General features: G+C 46.3%; 1 protein-coding gene across 26 annotated transcripts in view; it reads left to right on the forward strand.

Annotated features, from left to right (window-relative positions):
* DIP2C (disco interacting protein 2 homolog C) overlaps window positions 1-18133 on the forward strand; it is a 469662-nt gene that overhangs the window by 370688 nt on the left and 80841 nt on the right. For all 26 annotated transcript variants that reach the window (XM_023631967.2, XM_023631969.2, XM_023631970.2 and 23 more), the window contains 9 exons: window positions 316-524; window positions 1775-1889; window positions 2403-2604; window positions 8165-8274; window positions 9553-9633; window positions 15796-15919; window positions 16603-16724; window positions 17646-17757; window positions 17847-17956. In XM_023631967.2, coding sequence (XP_023487735.1) covers window positions 316-524; window positions 1775-1889; window positions 2403-2604; window positions 8165-8274; window positions 9553-9633; window positions 15796-15919; window positions 16603-16724; window positions 17646-17757; window positions 17847-17956 — 1185 coding nt within the window. The remainder of the gene's footprint in view (window positions 1-315; window positions 525-1774; window positions 1890-2402; window positions 2605-8164; window positions 8275-9552; window positions 9634-15795; window positions 15920-16602; window positions 16725-17645; window positions 17758-17846; window positions 17957-18133) is intronic.

Consider the following 18133-nt stretch of genomic DNA (forward strand, 5'->3'; position numbering starts at 1 on the left):
TGAGAATTAATTAGTGTTGATTGGATTATTGCCATTATCTCTGTGATCATCCCTTAGGACACTCAGAAGCCAGGGAAGGAAATGCACGAGGCCTTGCGTGTGGCTCCGGGGGAGCAAGTGGGAGGCACTGGGGTGGGAGGGGAGGTGCCTTCTGGGTTGCAGGCTGTCTGCTAACAGCAGCTGCCTGGCCCTGGGCTTCTCCAGCACCATCAGGTAGGAGACGCAGCAAGAGAAAAGCAGGCCCAGTTGGCTCCAAGGGGAGGGTGGACAATGGGCATTACTGGGGCTGGGCTCTCAACGCTCCTGTGTCCCCAGGTGTTCCCTGTGATGAGCTCAGGGGCCCCAGTCAGCGAGTACCCCTTCGTGAGGACCGGCCTGCTGGGCTTCGTCGGCCCTGGGGGGCTGGTGTTTGTGGTGGGCAAGATGGATGGGCTCATGGTGGTCAGCGGCCGCAGACACAACGCTGATGACATTGTGGCCACAGCGCTGGCCGTGGAGCCCATGAAGTTTGTCTACCGGGGAAGGTGAGTGCGCCCTCTCTGAGTTAAGCACACAGTCTTCTGTGGAACATACTGTTTATACAAAGTTGTATAAATTCCTTAAATGGATGGGACTCAGTTTCCTATTCTGTAAAACGAAGTAACTGGACTCTGACCTCTGAGGTTCCATCTAGTTCTGAATGGCAGTTTTATAGAAATTTTCTGAGCCCCATAAATATATTCTCATTAACTTCCCCTGTAAATTAAGTAAAAATACCCATTTGAAAAACTTACTTTTTGTTTTGTTTTTTTGGCCGAGGAAGATTCTTCCTGAGCTAACATCCATTGCCAGTCTTCCTCTTTTTTTCTTATGTGAGCCACTGCTACAGCATGGCTGCTGACAGACGAGTGGTGTAGGTTCACACCTGGGAACTGAACCTGGGCTGCCAAAGCACATCGTGCCAAACTTAACCACTAGGCCACCAGGGCCAGCCCAAAATTTATTTTTAATAACTTCACAAAGAGCCAAATATTCATCTTGGTGCAGGTCATTTGGAAAGACCCAAAGAGAACAGTTGAGTGACAAATTTGCGTGGGAAACCAGCTCCTGTGGCTCCTCTCTGTGATGGCCCCCCCACCCCCCGGCTTGGCATACAGGAAACACTGAATCAGGACCACAGTTCCTGAGTTCTCTGCTAATTTGAAGGAGGTCATAAACTAATTTAGAATGTACTTCAGTTTGCAAACTAATGGAAGTCGCAGAAGTGGATGTGGCATTGCCATCTTAGGATTGTCCTTAAGCCATAAGCTCTTTCTGAAAATGTCTGAGTCGCCACTCTCCTGGGCTTACCCTGAGAGGCAGACATATCTAGCAAAAAACCGCTAGTTCCAAAACAGAAAGTTCTGCTGATTTAGAGAATTACTACTTCACAGGTGTGAACTCAAGATGTGAATTTTATGGCTTTCCAAATTTCAGCAGTTCTAATAATCGCACATCTACTCCGTCTGTCTATACTGAGAGGCAGGAAGCCTGCCACCAGAGCTGCAGGCGGCCTCAGCGGGAAGTGCGCTGTTCTGCCCTCGCAGCATCCTCAGGTTTCTCCCCCAAAGCCCAGCTTATGTCACTGAGCGCATGGGAGTCTGAGACTGCAGTTTGCCTTTCTGGGGTTGTGGTTGGCACTGTGACCTCCTGAGCTCTGTACTTGGTAGTGGCCGTAAAGCCCCTTATTACAGAACTGGTCCTCACACCAGCATCTCCAGCGCGTGCTAACTGCGCTTCCTTTCTGTCCCCACAGGATAGCCGTGTTCTCAGTGACTGTCCTCCATGACGAGAGGATAGTTATTGTGGCCGAGCAGAGGCCGGACTCCACGGAGGAGGACAGCTTCCAGTGGATGAGCAGGGTGCTCCAGGTAGCTCTTCGCCTGCCCGGGGTCTGTCTCCTGGTCACATGACAGCTTCCCTTGGCGTCTGTTAGGCTGTGGCCGACTTTCATTGACTCTGCTCCCTGACTGTCACTTCATTTGACCAGATATTGCATCAACCCTGAATCTCGTATCTGCATTCTAGGAAAGTAGCTAACAGATGGAGGTTAGGGGTCAGGAATTGGCAGGACTGGCTTCCACCATTCACTTGGTGAGATCACAAGTAAACTTTTTTGTTACGATCTTGAGAATATATTTTCTTTCCTCCAAATTCCCTGTCTTGGTGTATCGTATTCCACAAGTCCAACGTAAAACTTTTCAGCGTGGTGAGGTTTGGTGACACAGCCCTCCTCTTGTCCCAGTGTCTTTGCACCAGCAGCCCTACTCATGCTGCGGGAGCTTCTGTGTGTTGCAAACAATATTTTGCACAGCCTGAATATCTGCTAGGTGTCTGTTCCTGACACCTATTCTAACACAGCTCCCTCTCTTGTGACTTTCCAGGCAATCGACAGCATACATCAAGTTGGCGTTTATTGTCTGGCCTTGGTTCCGGCAAACACCCTCCCCAAAACCCCACTCGGTGGGATCCATTTGTCAGAAACAAAGCAGCTTTTCCTGGAGGGCTCCCTTCATCCCTGCAACGTCCTCATGTGCCCCCACACTTGTGTCACAAACTTGCCTAAACCTCGACAGAAGCAACCAGGTACGTCTAATGGGCCTGGAGGGTTGCACGGTCTCAGATTGCTCTCTGGAGCTGTGAATGCCATGCTCTCCAGGCCTTATGAACATCGGTGATTCCCAGCCTTTCTCCCCTGGTCTCCACAGTCACTCACTCTCCGGGGAGGAAACCACCTCCTCACAGCGGTGCTTTTCTACCCGTGGAGGGGTGGAGTGCAGCACTGTGCTAGGACAGCAAAACCCACTCAGAGCAGGGCATGTGGAGAACATTTGAACAGAAAGAGGCCCCAGTTTCCTGAGCCCAGTTTTCTCAGGGGATGTCAGACCCTCAATCCAGCTGGGTGGCCTTTGGGAAGGTAAGGACCTCTCAGGGTCACAGTTTCCTCAGGCACACATGAGAATAATGTTCCTTGCATGTTTCACTGGCTACTTTAGAAGTCAAAGTAGCTAACACATGGGAGAGCACTTTGAAGCATATGAAGAGTTCTCCAAGTTTGTTTGTGATGTTGTTATGATAGTAAACATTTGCTGCTTTGCAATTTGGGGAGTACATAATTATCCATGATACTTACCCCCCCTGCAGCTAACCAATCGTGCTCTTTAGGGTTGCACACAATTCAGTGAGAGGGAACTTACTGCAAGAAGGTGGATTGAGGAAGCAACTCTTCTGCCAGTGTAGTAACGGAAGGTCCTGGGCCTCCAGGCTGCACCATGAAGACAACCTCCCAGAGGCCAGGGCAAGAGCTGCCTGGGGCCACAGAAGAACAGCATGTAGGACTTGCACAGGCCGCGTTTCAGCACATGATGCACACTAACTCATTTCCTCCTCATGGAGCCCTGGGAGGTGGGCGCTTTCTTTTCTCCACTCCACAAATGAGGAAAATGTGCCACAGAGAGGTTTGGAAGTTGGCCTAAGGCTACAGGGCCAGAGGGTGGTAGAGACAGACGCAAACTCGATGGCCATTTGCTCCATCTGGTAATGTGGCAGGGGACAGAGTTTGTGGCAAGTCAGCTGGAGCTGGTTGGGTCATCGCTGGGCACAGCTGACTTGGTGGTAAATGCAGGAGTTATCTGGCCCCATGGCTGACCCCCTGTAAGTGAGACTGGATGAGGTGGGGGGTGAGTGGTCCACTATAGTCAGGGTGAGAACGCTGAGGCTGCAGGGAAAAAGTGGTTGCCCCACGTGTAGAGCAGGGCAGAACTTGAACGCAGGTCTCTGGCTCTGTGTCCTTTGCCGCTATTGTCTCTGCAGCGCAGAGATGTTTGTAAGGTGGTCACAAAGTCCCCTGCACACTGGAATGCTTTATTCTCTCCTGGGATAAGCTAATTCTCCTAAAGGGCACAGGAAGTCAGTTTCTGCTCTCTGGGCACCTTGGGTTTGCACTTAACACTGCTCTTTTGTTTCTGTCCTGTTAATTATTTTCATGTATTCTATAACTACTGTTCCTCCTCCATTTCATTCTCCTCTCATCTTCGTTTTATTCTCTCAATCCCTGGTTTATACGACTGCTGTAGTAAAATGCAGAGTTACGGCCAACTGAAGTCCTCGTTTCTTTGAATTCTGGGGCACACTGGCCTCGTGTGGCGTTCTGTGGTGAACTGCTGAAAAACAGCATTGCCCTTCTGTGAGCATAACGAGAGGATGAAAAGTAGCCTCTTTTGTCTGCTAGTATCTCAAACATCAGCTGCTCCAGAGTGATGTGGCAGTGCTCTACCTGGGCATGTTGGCTCTGCGTCGGGGCTCCCAGGGTGTCCCCATGCGCAGTCAGAGGGAACTGGAATCTCCCTCTCCCTCTTCGCCTCAGTTCATCATCAGCCACCCTCAGCCCAGTGTCTCAGGTGTGGGGAAGCCCATGTGAACCCCACTGGTCAGCAGTTGGTGACCGCAGAATTTAGGACAGATATTTACGGTGGGGGATCATTTGCAAATGCATGATATGATTCCAGAGCTGCAGGGCTCGGCTCACCTGGCAGATGTCAGAGAGCCCACAACAAGAAAAACATGGCCAAGGAAAAGGCCAAGGCCCCCTGCTCCAAGGTTGGGCTGACAGAGCATCTGAAGACAACCTTCTTCCTTAGGGGGTGAGCACACGCAGAAAGAGTGATCCCGGAGATCTGGGCCCACTTGAGTTCTGCAACACAAGAAGTGAAGATTTATGCGATTGGTAATTGTAAGGAAAGAATTTTTTTTAATGATATTTGGTGTCGCTTCTGTTCTTGTTAAATATTGAGAGATTATGTAATTCTTTGTCTTCAAAAAGCTGTTTTTTAACAAACACTATGTGGCAGCTATGAGGTGAAAGTCAATTTCCCTACCTTAGTGATGACCTGCAGCAGCTTGCAGGTGACATCAGACAGGTGACATTTCTTCAAGGCCCAGTTTCCAAAACTGCAGTGAGGGAATTGGACTAGATGATTTCTAAGGCCCCCTGGAGTAAACATTTATGACACTGAGCAAGTGCTTATTGGCGGCCAAAGCAGACATCTAGTGAGGCCATTTATGTGTACGAATGTTGCTGGATGCTTGAAACAGCCCGTAAATTTAGATAATTTGTAGACAACCTAATTCCCTTCTTTACTGGATGAATTCATATTTACTCAGCTAACAACACTGTCCTGTGAGAGTATCTTAACTGAGCACAAAAGAGTTAAAAGAACTGTAGCTCATCAGCTGGGCTGGCAACAATATTATAAAAATGAAAACTACTCCCCCGCATTAACATTCCCTGGGGTATATTTCCTCAGAGCAGCTCGAGGGAACCAGTGGGAGTAGCCACAGCCACAGCACCTCTAGGGCTCCACAGCTTGCTGCTCTCAGGTGAAACTGGGTGTGTCCCTGCATGAACTAGTCACGTGTTGGCTGGTAGGAATTCGACAGCACTGAGATGAAGTTGCCAACTTGTGGGTTTGTAAATCTGCAAGCGTGCACGTGGGAAGAGAGCAAATGTGAATTTCAATGCACATTGCTACATTACATTTTCAAATCATGAGGGGGTGAAGTACTACAGGAGGGTTTCGCATGCACCTACGTCATTCAACAAGGGGAAGAGCGTCTCAGTCCTTGGTGAAGGACAGACTTTGTAAACAGATGCAGCAGGAAAGCTGCCTGTCTCCCGGCAACATTCAGAAAAAATAAATTAAGTCCGTGTAGGGATAGAGACACATAAGGCCCAAGCTTCGTGCCTGGAGGACGCCGGCAGAAGTCAGCTTTTAGTAAGGAGAAACCTGACTCAGCGACAGAGAAGGGCACTGTGTACATAAACACATGTAAAAATACATAAAGTAGGGCACTGAAAATCCAGTGTCTCCTCAAATAATGCTTTCCCTACCCTAGTTTGAATTCTTACAAAAAATTATAGAGAAACCTTCAAACCAGTTCGGTCCAGTTTCCAAGTTGACATCTTAGCATAACCGTCCTGCCCAGCCTAAATCATCCAGAGTAACGTCAGAATACTTTATTGATGACACTAAAGACAGGAAGTGAGTGACTAACAAGCCAGGCTGCAGGCTCCCAGGGCTTTTTTCTCGGTGGTGAAGGCTGTCCACGTGCTCCAGCCCCACAGCAGCGCCACCCATTTCAGCATGAACCTCGTGGCCTAATTTTCTTTTTGTTTTGTTAAATATGAAAAGACCTTTCTCTCTCATAATTACTTTACTAATAGCTAAGAAAAGAAATGTCGTCGGTGTCAAACTACCACACGTGAAGATTCAAACACGATTGGATTAGTACATAAGGCATATTCTGATTATGTGGAAACCAGCATCAGGGCTCCTATAAATTGCCTAACACCAAGGACACCAGGAGGCCGGAGCCCAGTGATCTGTGTTGCAGGCTGCTCTCCACATTCAGTCCTGCCTTGAAGCACCCTGCCTTCTCCCGCACAGCTGGGCTTAAGTTGGATATTTTACAGCAAACCAAATTGCGGTCAGCCACACATCTGCAGAAAAGAATGGGCCTGTTCCCACTTGGACAACCCCCAGGGGGCTTACACTCAACCCCTCGCACTGCCCATGGTTCCAGTGTATTTCTGCTCAGAAGCCAGAGCGACTGTCAGCGTGGTTGTCACAGCAGCTGTGCACATTGTAGGCCTTGGTCGATGCCACCACACCCCTCCACTCAAATCTTAAAACTTCTGTCTTAAGTGCAGACATACAGCTCTTTGTGTGTAGTAAATAGTGCAACATATGCCCTGGTTTATACACCTGTAATTTGACTTCATCAACAGTTTATAAGAATTTGATGGGGGCCCGCCCAGTGGCACAGCGGTTAAGTGCGCACGTTCCGCTTCTCAGCAGCCCGGGGTTTGCCGGTTTGGATCCCGGGTGCGGACATGGCACTGCTTGGCACGCCATGCTGTGGTAGGCGTCCCACATATAAAGTAGAGGAAGATGGGCACGGATGTTAACTCAGGGCCAGTCTTCCTCAGCAAAAAGAGGAGGACTGGCAGTAGTTAGCTCAGGGCTACTCTTCCTCAAAAAAAAAAAAAGAATTTAATGCAATGGCCTTTGACTTGTATTTTATCAAACCAAGGGTTAAACACAAGTTGTTAATGTTGTCTTTGTTATTTTATACTGCAGTTCTTTTAGTAAACATCTTTCACTCTTCCGCACTTCCTGCCCTCCTTCCTCCATCTGCCCTACTCTCCCACATGCACAGTCACATGTGCACTCACACACACATGCACACTCTCACAGTGGTGTGTTCTCCGGGAACGTCTAATCTTTTCCTAGTAAATGTGTATATCTTGGTTCATATGTATGAATTTAATGAAACAAAAGTGTGAATGATGGTATTTTGAGAAACTGGAGGGCACCTAGGGTTTCTTGCAGTCAGAAATTTTGAAAGAGTTTCTATAGTTCTTTAAGAAATTCCTTTCTTAAAGAAAGAAAGCTATGAGAATAGGTGGTGTCTGCTTTTCTCTTTTGAAATGTTTCATAAACTGGAATGAGCACTGGTAACAGAGTCAGGAATGGTAGTGTAAAAGGCACTTAAAAGGCACTTTGTACAGGAGCCTTTTGGTTTATTCTTCCACGTTCCTGTGGGCCTGACAGAAAACCTAAAACCTTTCAGTCAATGAAACATAGAGGTAAGTGATTCTGTGTCCTGTCCCTTCAACAGTAACATTCCCTAAATCCATCCCAAGAGGTATTTATTAAAAACGTATAATGTTTCATTTATATTGGTGGTTGACTGTCAGTGACGTGTGGTAACACCAGGGAGCAAGCACACAATCCAGGAGTCTGTAACTACTCAGTGGCGAAATACATCCTGTTTTAAATTCTGCCTTTGTCTTCTGCCTTATTTTTTATAATCACTAACATGCATAGATCTCAGCACCCCCCTAACTGGAAGATAAAGGCAGCGGGCTTGGGAGAACTCTAGGGAATTCAGTGAAAGCATGATTTCTTTATACCCTTAATCGAGACCGTTTATATTTGCCATCATTACCGTTGTGGTGACTTCTCTGAAACCCTGTTCTAACAAGATTTTTTCAAAGCCAGGTCTTTGAAAGGATTTCCAGAGCCAACTCTTTCCCAGGCAGGAATTGTGTGGTAAGGATTTCCTCACGTGTGCTTCTTTCCAGAAATCGGCCCTGCCTCTGTGATGGTGGGGAACCTGGTGTCTGGGAAGAGGATTGCGCAGGCCAGCGGTAGAGACCTGGGGCAGATTGAAGACAACGACCAGGCCCGGAAGGTGAGAGCAAGGGCCAGGCCCAAAGGCTGCGTTGCAGATACACGGATACCATCTTCCTGCCCTGCATATCCAGCATCCACCACTGATCTTTGGTGTCTTTGGTGACCTCTTCTTCCTACCTGCCCTCTTGGTTCTGCATGAGACATCCATATAATTTTATAAGGGTGCAGTGTTGCAGAACATTTCACGGTGGCCCAGAACAGGTGGATGATACAGCCCCCAACCAGCAGGCCTGAGGCTGGTGTCTAGGAATCCCTGTGCTGTCCTTGTAGCCCCTAAGCACTTTTCTCTGTTATCCCACCAGTGCTGATTTGACTCTTAGACTGCCTCACAGCGACCTTGTCGAAAGGCTTCACTCCTTTGATTGTTGGAATTCGAGAAGACATCAGTTCAAAACCCAGATTTGGGAGCCAGACCTCCTTAAAGCAGTCGTAGGAGCAGTAGGAGAAATCCTGGGGCCCCACTCCACCATAAACATCATACAATTTGTCTCATGTAGCTATGCATCCCCATTATAACCATTCAGCCTTGAGAACTCTTACAATTCACCAAAAGGTTGTCGCACTCTGTATGGCACCAGGAAATGTGACAAAATCAACCATTTAAAATATTGCCAATTTGGTAACAAATAGTAATATGTTCATTGAAAGCACTTGATCACCATGTTCCCCACATCAGAGTATGTTTCTGTTAATAAAACCCATTAAGGGGTCACATGGGTGTCCTATATCCTGGCATGAGGCAGGGCTGACCTTTTCACCATGGGCTGAGTCAGTGTGTGCATAGAATCTGTGTGATTTGCAAAGCCGTTGAATGACCTCAGGGGATGATCATTCTAAAACCAATGAATTTAAAAGAGCCCATTTTTAAAACAGGATAGGTCTGATTCTGCCATTGCAGCCCCAGAAATCACTAGTGCATCTTCTGGAAACCCCAAGAGAAGGGATTTTCTGTTTCAGCTGCTCTGTCTACAAGGGGAATGTGGTTCTCCATCCTTGGGCAGATTTCAGAAACTTCCCTAACCAGGGGCTCAGCACCCGCTGTCTGACTTGTGAGTCTAAATGAGGTGCAGAGAATCCAGTCACTGCAGGAGGAACATTATAAGCACTTGCTTATTCTGTCCATTATGTTTGTCCGGGGATGTCTCGTTCCTCTGTGGAGGAGAGCGCTGTTTTAAACAGGCACCCTAAAAGCACTCAGACTATGCCAATTTAAATGTTGAGACTACCCCAATCTAAACAAGGATGGTCTGAACTTAATGGCTGTGCTTTGTTCCAGTTCCTGTTTCTCTCGGAGGTCCTGCAGTGGAGGGCTCAGACCACCCCCGACCACGTCCTGTACACGCTGCTCAACTGTAGGGTGAGGCATGCTCAACTCGCACCTCATGATTGCTCACCTGTGGGGTCCATGCTTTCATGATTCTTTATCATAATCCTTTCACTTCAGACTTACTTGAATTCCTTTTAATTATTTGTTGCTATGTTAACTGAGATCTTTTCACTTGCTTTTAAATATAAGGGTTTGCACATCTGTCTATCTATACATATATTATGTACGTGTATATTTGAGCAATATTTCCCCCAAAAAATGAGTCATGAATGATCTCTACAACAGAGAAAAATTGCAGATCTCTGAGATATTTTTATCTTTATTACTAAACTGCTTTTTTTTAATAAGTAAGAGGTTATGTTTTAATTTAGACTTTCATTCTTAGGAATGAAAATCATTTGTATTTTATAAGTATAATTAAACAGTAATTCACATTTCACATCAGAAAAGCAAACTCATCAGATATTGTTCCATAATCGTACTTAAGAATAAAGCCTTAAATATGTAAGCAAATAGTATCAGCAATAAAAATTAAATGCGAGTCTTAATATGTTTTTTAACTTTTCTTGTGCTGTAGAAATAAAGCCTGAAAAGTGGGTTTTAAATCTGGGTCATCTTGACAAGTTATGGGTACTCGCAACTTTAAGAAGTGATGGCTTTTCAGATTTGCAAAATAGCAAGCTCTCAGGTGCGAAGGCCTCTTGCTGGTTAAAGCTATAGATAAAAGACAAGTAAACAGAAATGCCCGTGCTGTAACTGCGTCTCTGATATCCAGTTCTCAGACCAGTTTTCCATATGCTTTAGCTCGTCCTCTATCCTAGAGGCTCTTGTTATCTTGGATTGCCGTGTGCTGAGTTGACCCTAGTAGTTTGTGTGTTCACTGTGTCTGTTCAAAACTGTCTCCCAGGAAGAGTCAGAAAGCGTTCCTGTGACCCTGGCCCCTTCCTGCCTCTCCTGCACTCATGCCTCTCTCGGGCCCCCGTGCTCACTGGTGCCCAGCAGGGACATGCACGGCCTCTGAGCTCCTGAGCTTTGGTGTAGTCACCCTGAGGCCTGTATCCAAAACATGCCAGCCCAGTTTCCTACCTCCTTCCTCCACTGGCTCCTTCCTCAGCCTATAAATACAGATAAGACTCTCCTTTCCTGACACCGTCACCCAGTTCGCTGTCCTCAGCTCTGTGGCACTATCCTGATTTCTCTTTAATCGCTTCTTGTGACTTTTCTCATCCTCCACAAGTAGCATTTCTCCTAGGGACTGTTCATGACTTTTTCTTCTGTTTCTCCAGTCTCTCGTGACTCTCTAGAGATTTGCAGCATCACCTCCAGAGGGATAAGTGTCATCCCACTGGATAAAAGCCACAGTGTTAGTTCCAGCCCATCCCCCACGCCCCAGGGAGAACACCTGCTCAGATCCCTTTGCCAGAGTACTTATGCCCTTCACTTAGCTTCCTAAACATAGCAGTGATGCTGACATGCCAGGATAGGACGACGTGATGTGACATGATATGACATCCTCCATAAACTGGAGGCAGCGAGAGAGCAAGAGACAGATCAGCATCACTTTTTAAGCCCTTTCTTCACCATGACCTCGTCCATTACTCTCATGTTTGTAGGAAGGGAGAGAGAAGGATAAATATCTGTGCCCAGACACTCAGGAGGTATAAATGGGTAGCTTAAGAAAAGTAGCAGACCTCCCACACATATACAGAGCTTCAAAAATGATTCAGGTGTGTTCATAGACAGTATGTCCCATCAGAGGGAGGAAAATAAGCTATTCTACCTACCTCTAACTTTGGGAGTGGCAACGTGCAGATCAGACCCCTCAGATTGACAGCTGGAGTTACGCCTCAACACTGGGCTCGTCAAAAATTGTCTGACCTGTTGACATGTGTTCCCATCCCGACCCTGTGCTATGGTTGGAGATGCTGGATCAGTTGGGAAAATGCGTTCACAGGAAATGACTCCACTCTAAAAAGAGCTTCGTTAGAAACAACAGAAAATCAGATGGGGCAAGTTGTAGAGATCAAAGCCATGAGTAAATTTACTTCAGGTCAGCGTGGAGAAAGTGTAGTCCACGGATACCTTCCCTTCTAGTGGTAGTCTGCTCTTTCCTGAGGCTCTCGATGTAGAGGCACCCAAATCCTGAACCATTCAAAGGGTCAGATGTGACCCAAGCATCTGTGCTCATTCCCACCTTCTCTGACCCCATATGCAAACTTAGAACAAATGCTCAACCTGGACCGAAGGTCAGAAACATCATTTTTATGGTTGTTATATGTAATTTCCACTTAAATCAACCTTCTAGTTCAGCACTGTCTAGTAGAAATATAACACAAACTACACATATAATTTTACGTTTTCTGAAAGCAACATTTAAAAAACGTAAAAAGAAACTATTGAAATTCATCCTAATAATGTTTTACATAACTCAATATGTCCAAAATACCATCATTCCAACATGTGGCCCCACCGCATTTACAGGCTGGCCTCTATCCTGGATGGTGTACTCTGTTGATTGTGAATTCGCCTCCTTGATCATGGCTCACTTAAAACAGTGAACCATTTAGTTCCTGGCTATGGGTGAGGCTTCCTGTCAGTTGAAAACAATGTTCATTCTTCTGCTTTCCTCCACCGCAGTCCAGTCAATAGGGTAAGAGTTGTTGTGCGGGATTTATAATAGGAAGTGAGGATATAATTCATTGCAAATCAGGGAAAACTTACATTCTTGGAACGTGTTTACATACAAAAGAGCATCTGTTAATTTTCTTTACAGAAACACCAACCAGCTCTTTTAACCTTTTTTTTACTTATAGAAACTTCTTTAGAGTATTAAAATATGCATCCTATTTGACTTCATTCCTCAATATTTTTTCAGTTGTCATTATTTAAATGTAAAACTTTAAAATGGTGCCAAATTTACAGTCACTGACACTGAAATTTGTTGTCTTTGGAGTGGGGATTGGATGGTGGATTAGCGTGCATTGCCATTCTGTCATGATACCACCCATGACTTCTTTTAGAAAAAGTCAGCCCTGATTTCTCTGGTGATAGTTTTTACTAGAGCCTTCTTCTTAGGCAGTGGGTTTCTATATGGAAACCTCAGCTTTTGCCATGAGTGCAGATGAGGATGCCAGGTAACCACTGACCCGAGGATAAATGGCTACTACTTCATGGACCCCTCACCTGTAACATTTCATGTTTTTCTTAACAGCGAGCACTTTGGAAAATGAAATGTGTAACTGAAAATCAGTGGTATTTCTCCGGAAATGAAAGTTTGTGTTGAGACTCCCACAGAATGAGTGGTGATGAACAGATCTGGGGCCAGGTGTGACCTGTGTCCCGTGTGGGCTCACTAGATGGTGGAGTCATGTCGTATTCAACCTTGCAAGCTGGGGAAGAGAGGAGAAGAGAACATTGTGTTGGACTTACCGTGAACTAACACACTTCTTTCCAACATCACACTTCTTAGGGTATTTTTGAGGATAACTTTAATTGATTCCCCATTACCCTATATGCTGACTCTAGGGCCCAACTCCCAAGAGAGGTGTCCCTCTCCTGGGCAGTTGCTGCAGCATGTGAGGGGGGCTTCCTGTTCGTTATTGTAAATGCCATAAAATGGCAAGCGGTATTGTGAAAACTGTTTCAGACATTACTAGAGGTAAAGGACCGCATGCCAATTAAATTTCACCATTTTAAGTAGCTATAGGTGGGAATTTTCACGAATCAGAGTGAAAACATGTTTTCAGATACACCCTTGGCTGCTGCTCTTAAGTCACAGGCACCTCTCAAATCTCATAGGCTTTGTCATATGTCAGAAAAGCTGGTCGTTGGTGGGGAATTGGTGTCAGTGCTCCAGAAAATGGGGAAAAGGTCAGTTCCAGAAGTTGAACGGCCCAGACCAAGAATGCTACTGTTTAAGATAGGATGACATAAGACAGCAGCAGACAGCAGGGTGGTCATGGGATCCTATGTCCCAGGAAGGTCTGCCTCACTGGGAACAGAAAGATGAGCCCCTTCTGCCAGCCCTACCCCTGTGGCAGCCTGCCACCCACCAGCAATGCGTCTGATACCTGTTCATCAGTCAGGGATGCAGTGCTGGCATTCCTCCAAGACAGCTGAGAGGGGGAGCGTCTGCAGGCACTGGCGTGGTCCCCACCACCACCAGTTTGGGAACTGAGTGGGTCCTGGGCCTCTCCATTAGCTGTGTGGGGGCCGGGCTATGCACCATCTTCACTCTGAAGAGCTCACGGGACATTTGGGTCGAGGGGTGTGTGTGTGTTGGTTCATGTCAACAGGTGTGGTCTCCGGCAGTGAATGCTCAGAGGAACAGTCTGGTTTTGAAGGCACCAAGTTCTGACATTTGGGCTAGTTTTCTTAGACTCCAGTCTCGTTGATCTTTTTGTGTTCACCCAGTTTTACCACATTCTACTCTTTGGCTCTTCCACTTTATGTATCTGTTTCTATTTTCTTATGTTGTAACCTTCCTCGGAAGGAAAATAATTAAGGAAGATGTGTGCAGTGAGAAACCTGTCCTCCGTAGGAGGAACCAGTCCCAGCATGGTGAGAAAGAGGCCAGAGCCTGGCTGGCAATTCCTTTCTAGGCGGGGCTCTGTGGCCCTGCACGCTACCTGAAGGTCATCAAAGAGAATGTGTTGCTTCCCCGAGCTAGATACAACAATCAGTTACTTTGTGAATGTTTTTGGCAAATGACAGGTACTGATATTTATGTCCTGATGTCTTATGAAAAGTTCTACACTCCACTGGGTCCCTCCCCCCTCACCCCTCCAGATATTTCCAACAGACGGGTCATTTGGGGTGGGAAGTCTAATGTCCAGTCACCAGATCACCACTGTCCTTTAATGTCCCCAAAGGTTCTGATCACTTCTGTGTCCATTACAGCATTCTCCTCCTCCTGCGATTGGTGCTCGTGCCACTTCCCTTTGGATTTCTTTCTCCACACATGGCATTCGGGTCTGGAACGCCTACCAGGGTCCGTGTCCAGTCCCCGACAGTCTTCTCCTGATACCTTGCTCGCTTGCTCGCCTTCCTTTCAAGTTCCCTACCTCAGAAAACACATTTGGCCCAGGTGTCCAGGATGTTTCTCACCTTCTGGAGTCTTCCTGACCTGGAAACTGCTGGCCAGTTTGTCTATTGCTTCAGGAAAGCTCCTTCCCCCTATTAATCACTTTAAAATAGGATTTGATCATAAAGAAGTAATTTTTAAATAGCTGTAGACAGTGATCTCTTCACAGCTGGGAACTTGTGTATATGAACCATAATTGTAAAATGTATCCTCAGGAAAAACTTTTTTGAGTTAGTTATATGTCTATAATTTGCAGTTTCTGCATGCTTTTCTTTACAATTTGCACAGTAAATCCCATATTTTTTAATATTTCTTTGTTCCTATTTTGGTACTGATCTTCCCTAACAACCTTTTTTAAGGTATTTTTCAATCCAAATGTATTTTCCGTTTATGACCACACGTTTAAAAAGTCTACATAAAGTGAATTTGACAATTCGTTTTTTCCTTAGGGTTTTTCTGACTATTGCTTTTGCTTGTTTGTTTGTTTTTTGACCTCCTTGACTTTTGGTGTGATCTTTCTCAAAAAAACTTTCAATCAGGGGCCAACCCAGTGGTCTAGTGGTTAAGTTTGGCACGCTCCACTTCAGTGACCTGGGTTCAGTTCCCAGGCGTGGACCTACACCACTTGGCGGGGGCTGTGTAGTGGCAGCGACCCACATACAAAACAGAGGAAGATTGGCAGATGTTAGTTCAGGGACGATCTTCCTCAAGCAAAAAAAAAAAAGAAAGCTTTCATCAGTCTTGTTTTTCATAGGACAAGTCCTGCAGGTTTACTGCCCGTGGCAATTACACTTAAGTCCCAGAATTACTAGATTGATTTTTTTGGTAAGTTTAGCTGTTTTTTAGGTCAAGTAATTATTTTCTAAAATGTTTCTTGTTAATACGAAAATATCTAGATGCCTCTTTGGTGCTGTACTTCTTAGCTGGTGGGAAGGAAGGACAGTGGCTGCTGATGGTACAGGGTCTCCTGAGGGGGTGATGAAAACGACTGGTGGGTAGTGGTTGGTGACTGGACCAATGTCCATGGGACTGTACATTTTGACCAAGTGAACTATGTCTCAGTAAAGCTGTCGGGTTAGAATAGCTCACCCCTTGTTCCTGTGACACAGGGCACAATAGCAAACTCACTGACGTGTGTCCAGCTGCACAAGCGAGCCGAGAAGATAGCTGTGATGCTGATGGAGAGAGGGCGCCTGCAAGACGGGGACCACGTGGCTCTTGTCTACCCACCAGGTGAAAGACAGATGGGGGTTTGCATCTGAGATGGCAGGGCCAGTGAGTAGTCTACCCGCCGGGTGAAAGGTAGATTGGGGTTTGCTCCAGACAGGGACCATGTGGCTCTCATCTACCTGCCAGGTGAAGGGCACGCCTGGGTTTGCCCCCAAGGTGGCAGGGCCAGCCACTGTGTGAGAGGTGCTTTAGTGCACATGTCATTGCTGATGACCAAGTTGCTGTGTTATCACCAAAAATTAACACAGTTCTACCTGGCTCACTGTGTTTAGTCACCACCACTTTTAGGGACTGTGCTGCATACTATACCCCTTTAGGGGCATAAATAAAGCAATCTTTCATGAAGACTTTTGTATCTAAATTTATTTTATTAGGTATCTGAGGTAGTTCATTTAAGCAATGGTAGTTAATCGCTGACTACTAAATTGATAATCATAGAGTTGAGTAATTCCTTCAACAAATGACAGAAATTAAATTTCTGGCTGCTTTGTCATCACGTACCTAAGTGGGAGCTATTGCAGAAGTTTAACAAAACTCACAGGGATGAGAAGAGAGTCTGCTAAAGGTCTTAGTTGCTCACTTAACCTTGGGACTTTTTCCAGGCTAGTGTTTCTGTGGACAGGGATGACAGCCATTAAACAGTTTGATTTGTTTCAATGAGAGCTTTTGCATTTCTCCCTGTGTAGGAATAGACCTCATTGCAGCATTTTATGGTTGCCTGTATGCAGGCTGTGTGCCAATCACCGTCCGTCCTCCACACCCACAGAACATTGCAACAACGCTGCCAACTGTGAAGATGATCGTGGAGGTAACCCTGCCTGAAGTGTCTGGACACGTTCTCTGGCCCAGACCTGAGTGTTGGGCTTGTGGAGTGCAGAGCCTAGGCCTTGAGGGGGAGGGCTGGTAGTGGGAACATGTGGGAGTGTGAGTCCTGCGGTGGCGCAGGACATGGCCTCTACCCCCAAGGAGCTTACCTTCTGGTTCTGGAAGCAAGATTCCAAACTGTGCTTGGAATTAGGGGCTAAAGGGAATTGAATGCACCCTAGAGAAAGCAGCTTGCCAGAGAGGAGGTCCCACAGACAATGGGAACTTCCCCACCAAACCCAACTGAGTGAACCTAACCAAGTGAGAAAGTCATGTATTTTTTAAAGTTCTTTCCTCAAGATTTAGAAGTATCCTGTTTCTTTTAAAAAGTATAGATTTGTTTTGATTTTTTTAATGCCTGGGGAAGTTTCAGAGGATTAGGATATGTTTTCCCCCTGGAGGAGGAACCATGAGGCACAAGTAAGTTTGGGGACTCCACAAGCGAATACTTTCTATAGTTATGTTGGAATACTTTCATGGTAATTACTCCTGTTAGAACACACTGATGGTGTGTGTGGACATTCATGGCATTTTTCAGAGGACAGAGCTAATGGCAAAAGCAGTTAGTCTGGATGTTTCTCCATCCTGTGATCATAGCACTGTGGATACTACTCAACTCTAGAAATTTCCAGAGGCCTCAGTTCCCACAATCTCTGCATGTGTGCTTCCATGGTCTGATTCCTGGCTCTCTTGTCCCTCTGCTGGCCAGGACTGGCTCCTCTGAGGCAGCAGTGTCTCTGGTAGTCTAACCTGCTCTGAAATCCATGCAACCTCAACGTGCCTTCTGAGCAGCAGGCACGTGTGCAGGGTGTGTTTCCTCCGAGGTTTACCTTCCTTCATCCATCCTTTGTTCTCCGACCCTCAGGTGAGTCGCTCTGCCTGTTTGATGACAACACAACTGATCTGTAAGTTGTTACGGTCCAGGGAGGCAGCTGCAGCTGTGGATGTCAGGGCGTGGCCCCCCATACTAGACACAGGTCAGTCCTCTAACCAGCTGTATACCTTTGTTTGCTTGTCTCCTTTTTCATCAGGTCAGATAGGCTAATAGCTTTATTTTGCTCTCCAGATGATTTGCCAAAGAAGCGGCCTGCCCAGATCTACAAACCCTCCAACCCAGACACGCTAGCTTATCTTGATTTTAGTGTGTCCACGACTGGGATGCTAGCTGGAGTAAAGGTGAGAAGTGCGTCTGCGTGGTGTATTCGCAAGCCACTCAGTGATTGACAGGTTACATCTGTATGTATAGTAGGAGTGTGGTGGGAACTTGAGTGAAACATGGAGAGAGGTATATATACACATTTCCTTCAAGTTATAAAATGCATGAACATTTCAGTAGTTAACTTGGCCAACTGA

The sequence above is a fragment of the Equus caballus genome, chromosome 29 (assembly GCF_041296265.1).
Source record: "Equus caballus isolate H_3958 breed thoroughbred chromosome 29, TB-T2T, whole genome shotgun sequence".
Lineage (NCBI taxonomy): Eukaryota > Metazoa > Chordata > Mammalia > Perissodactyla > Equidae > Equus > Equus caballus.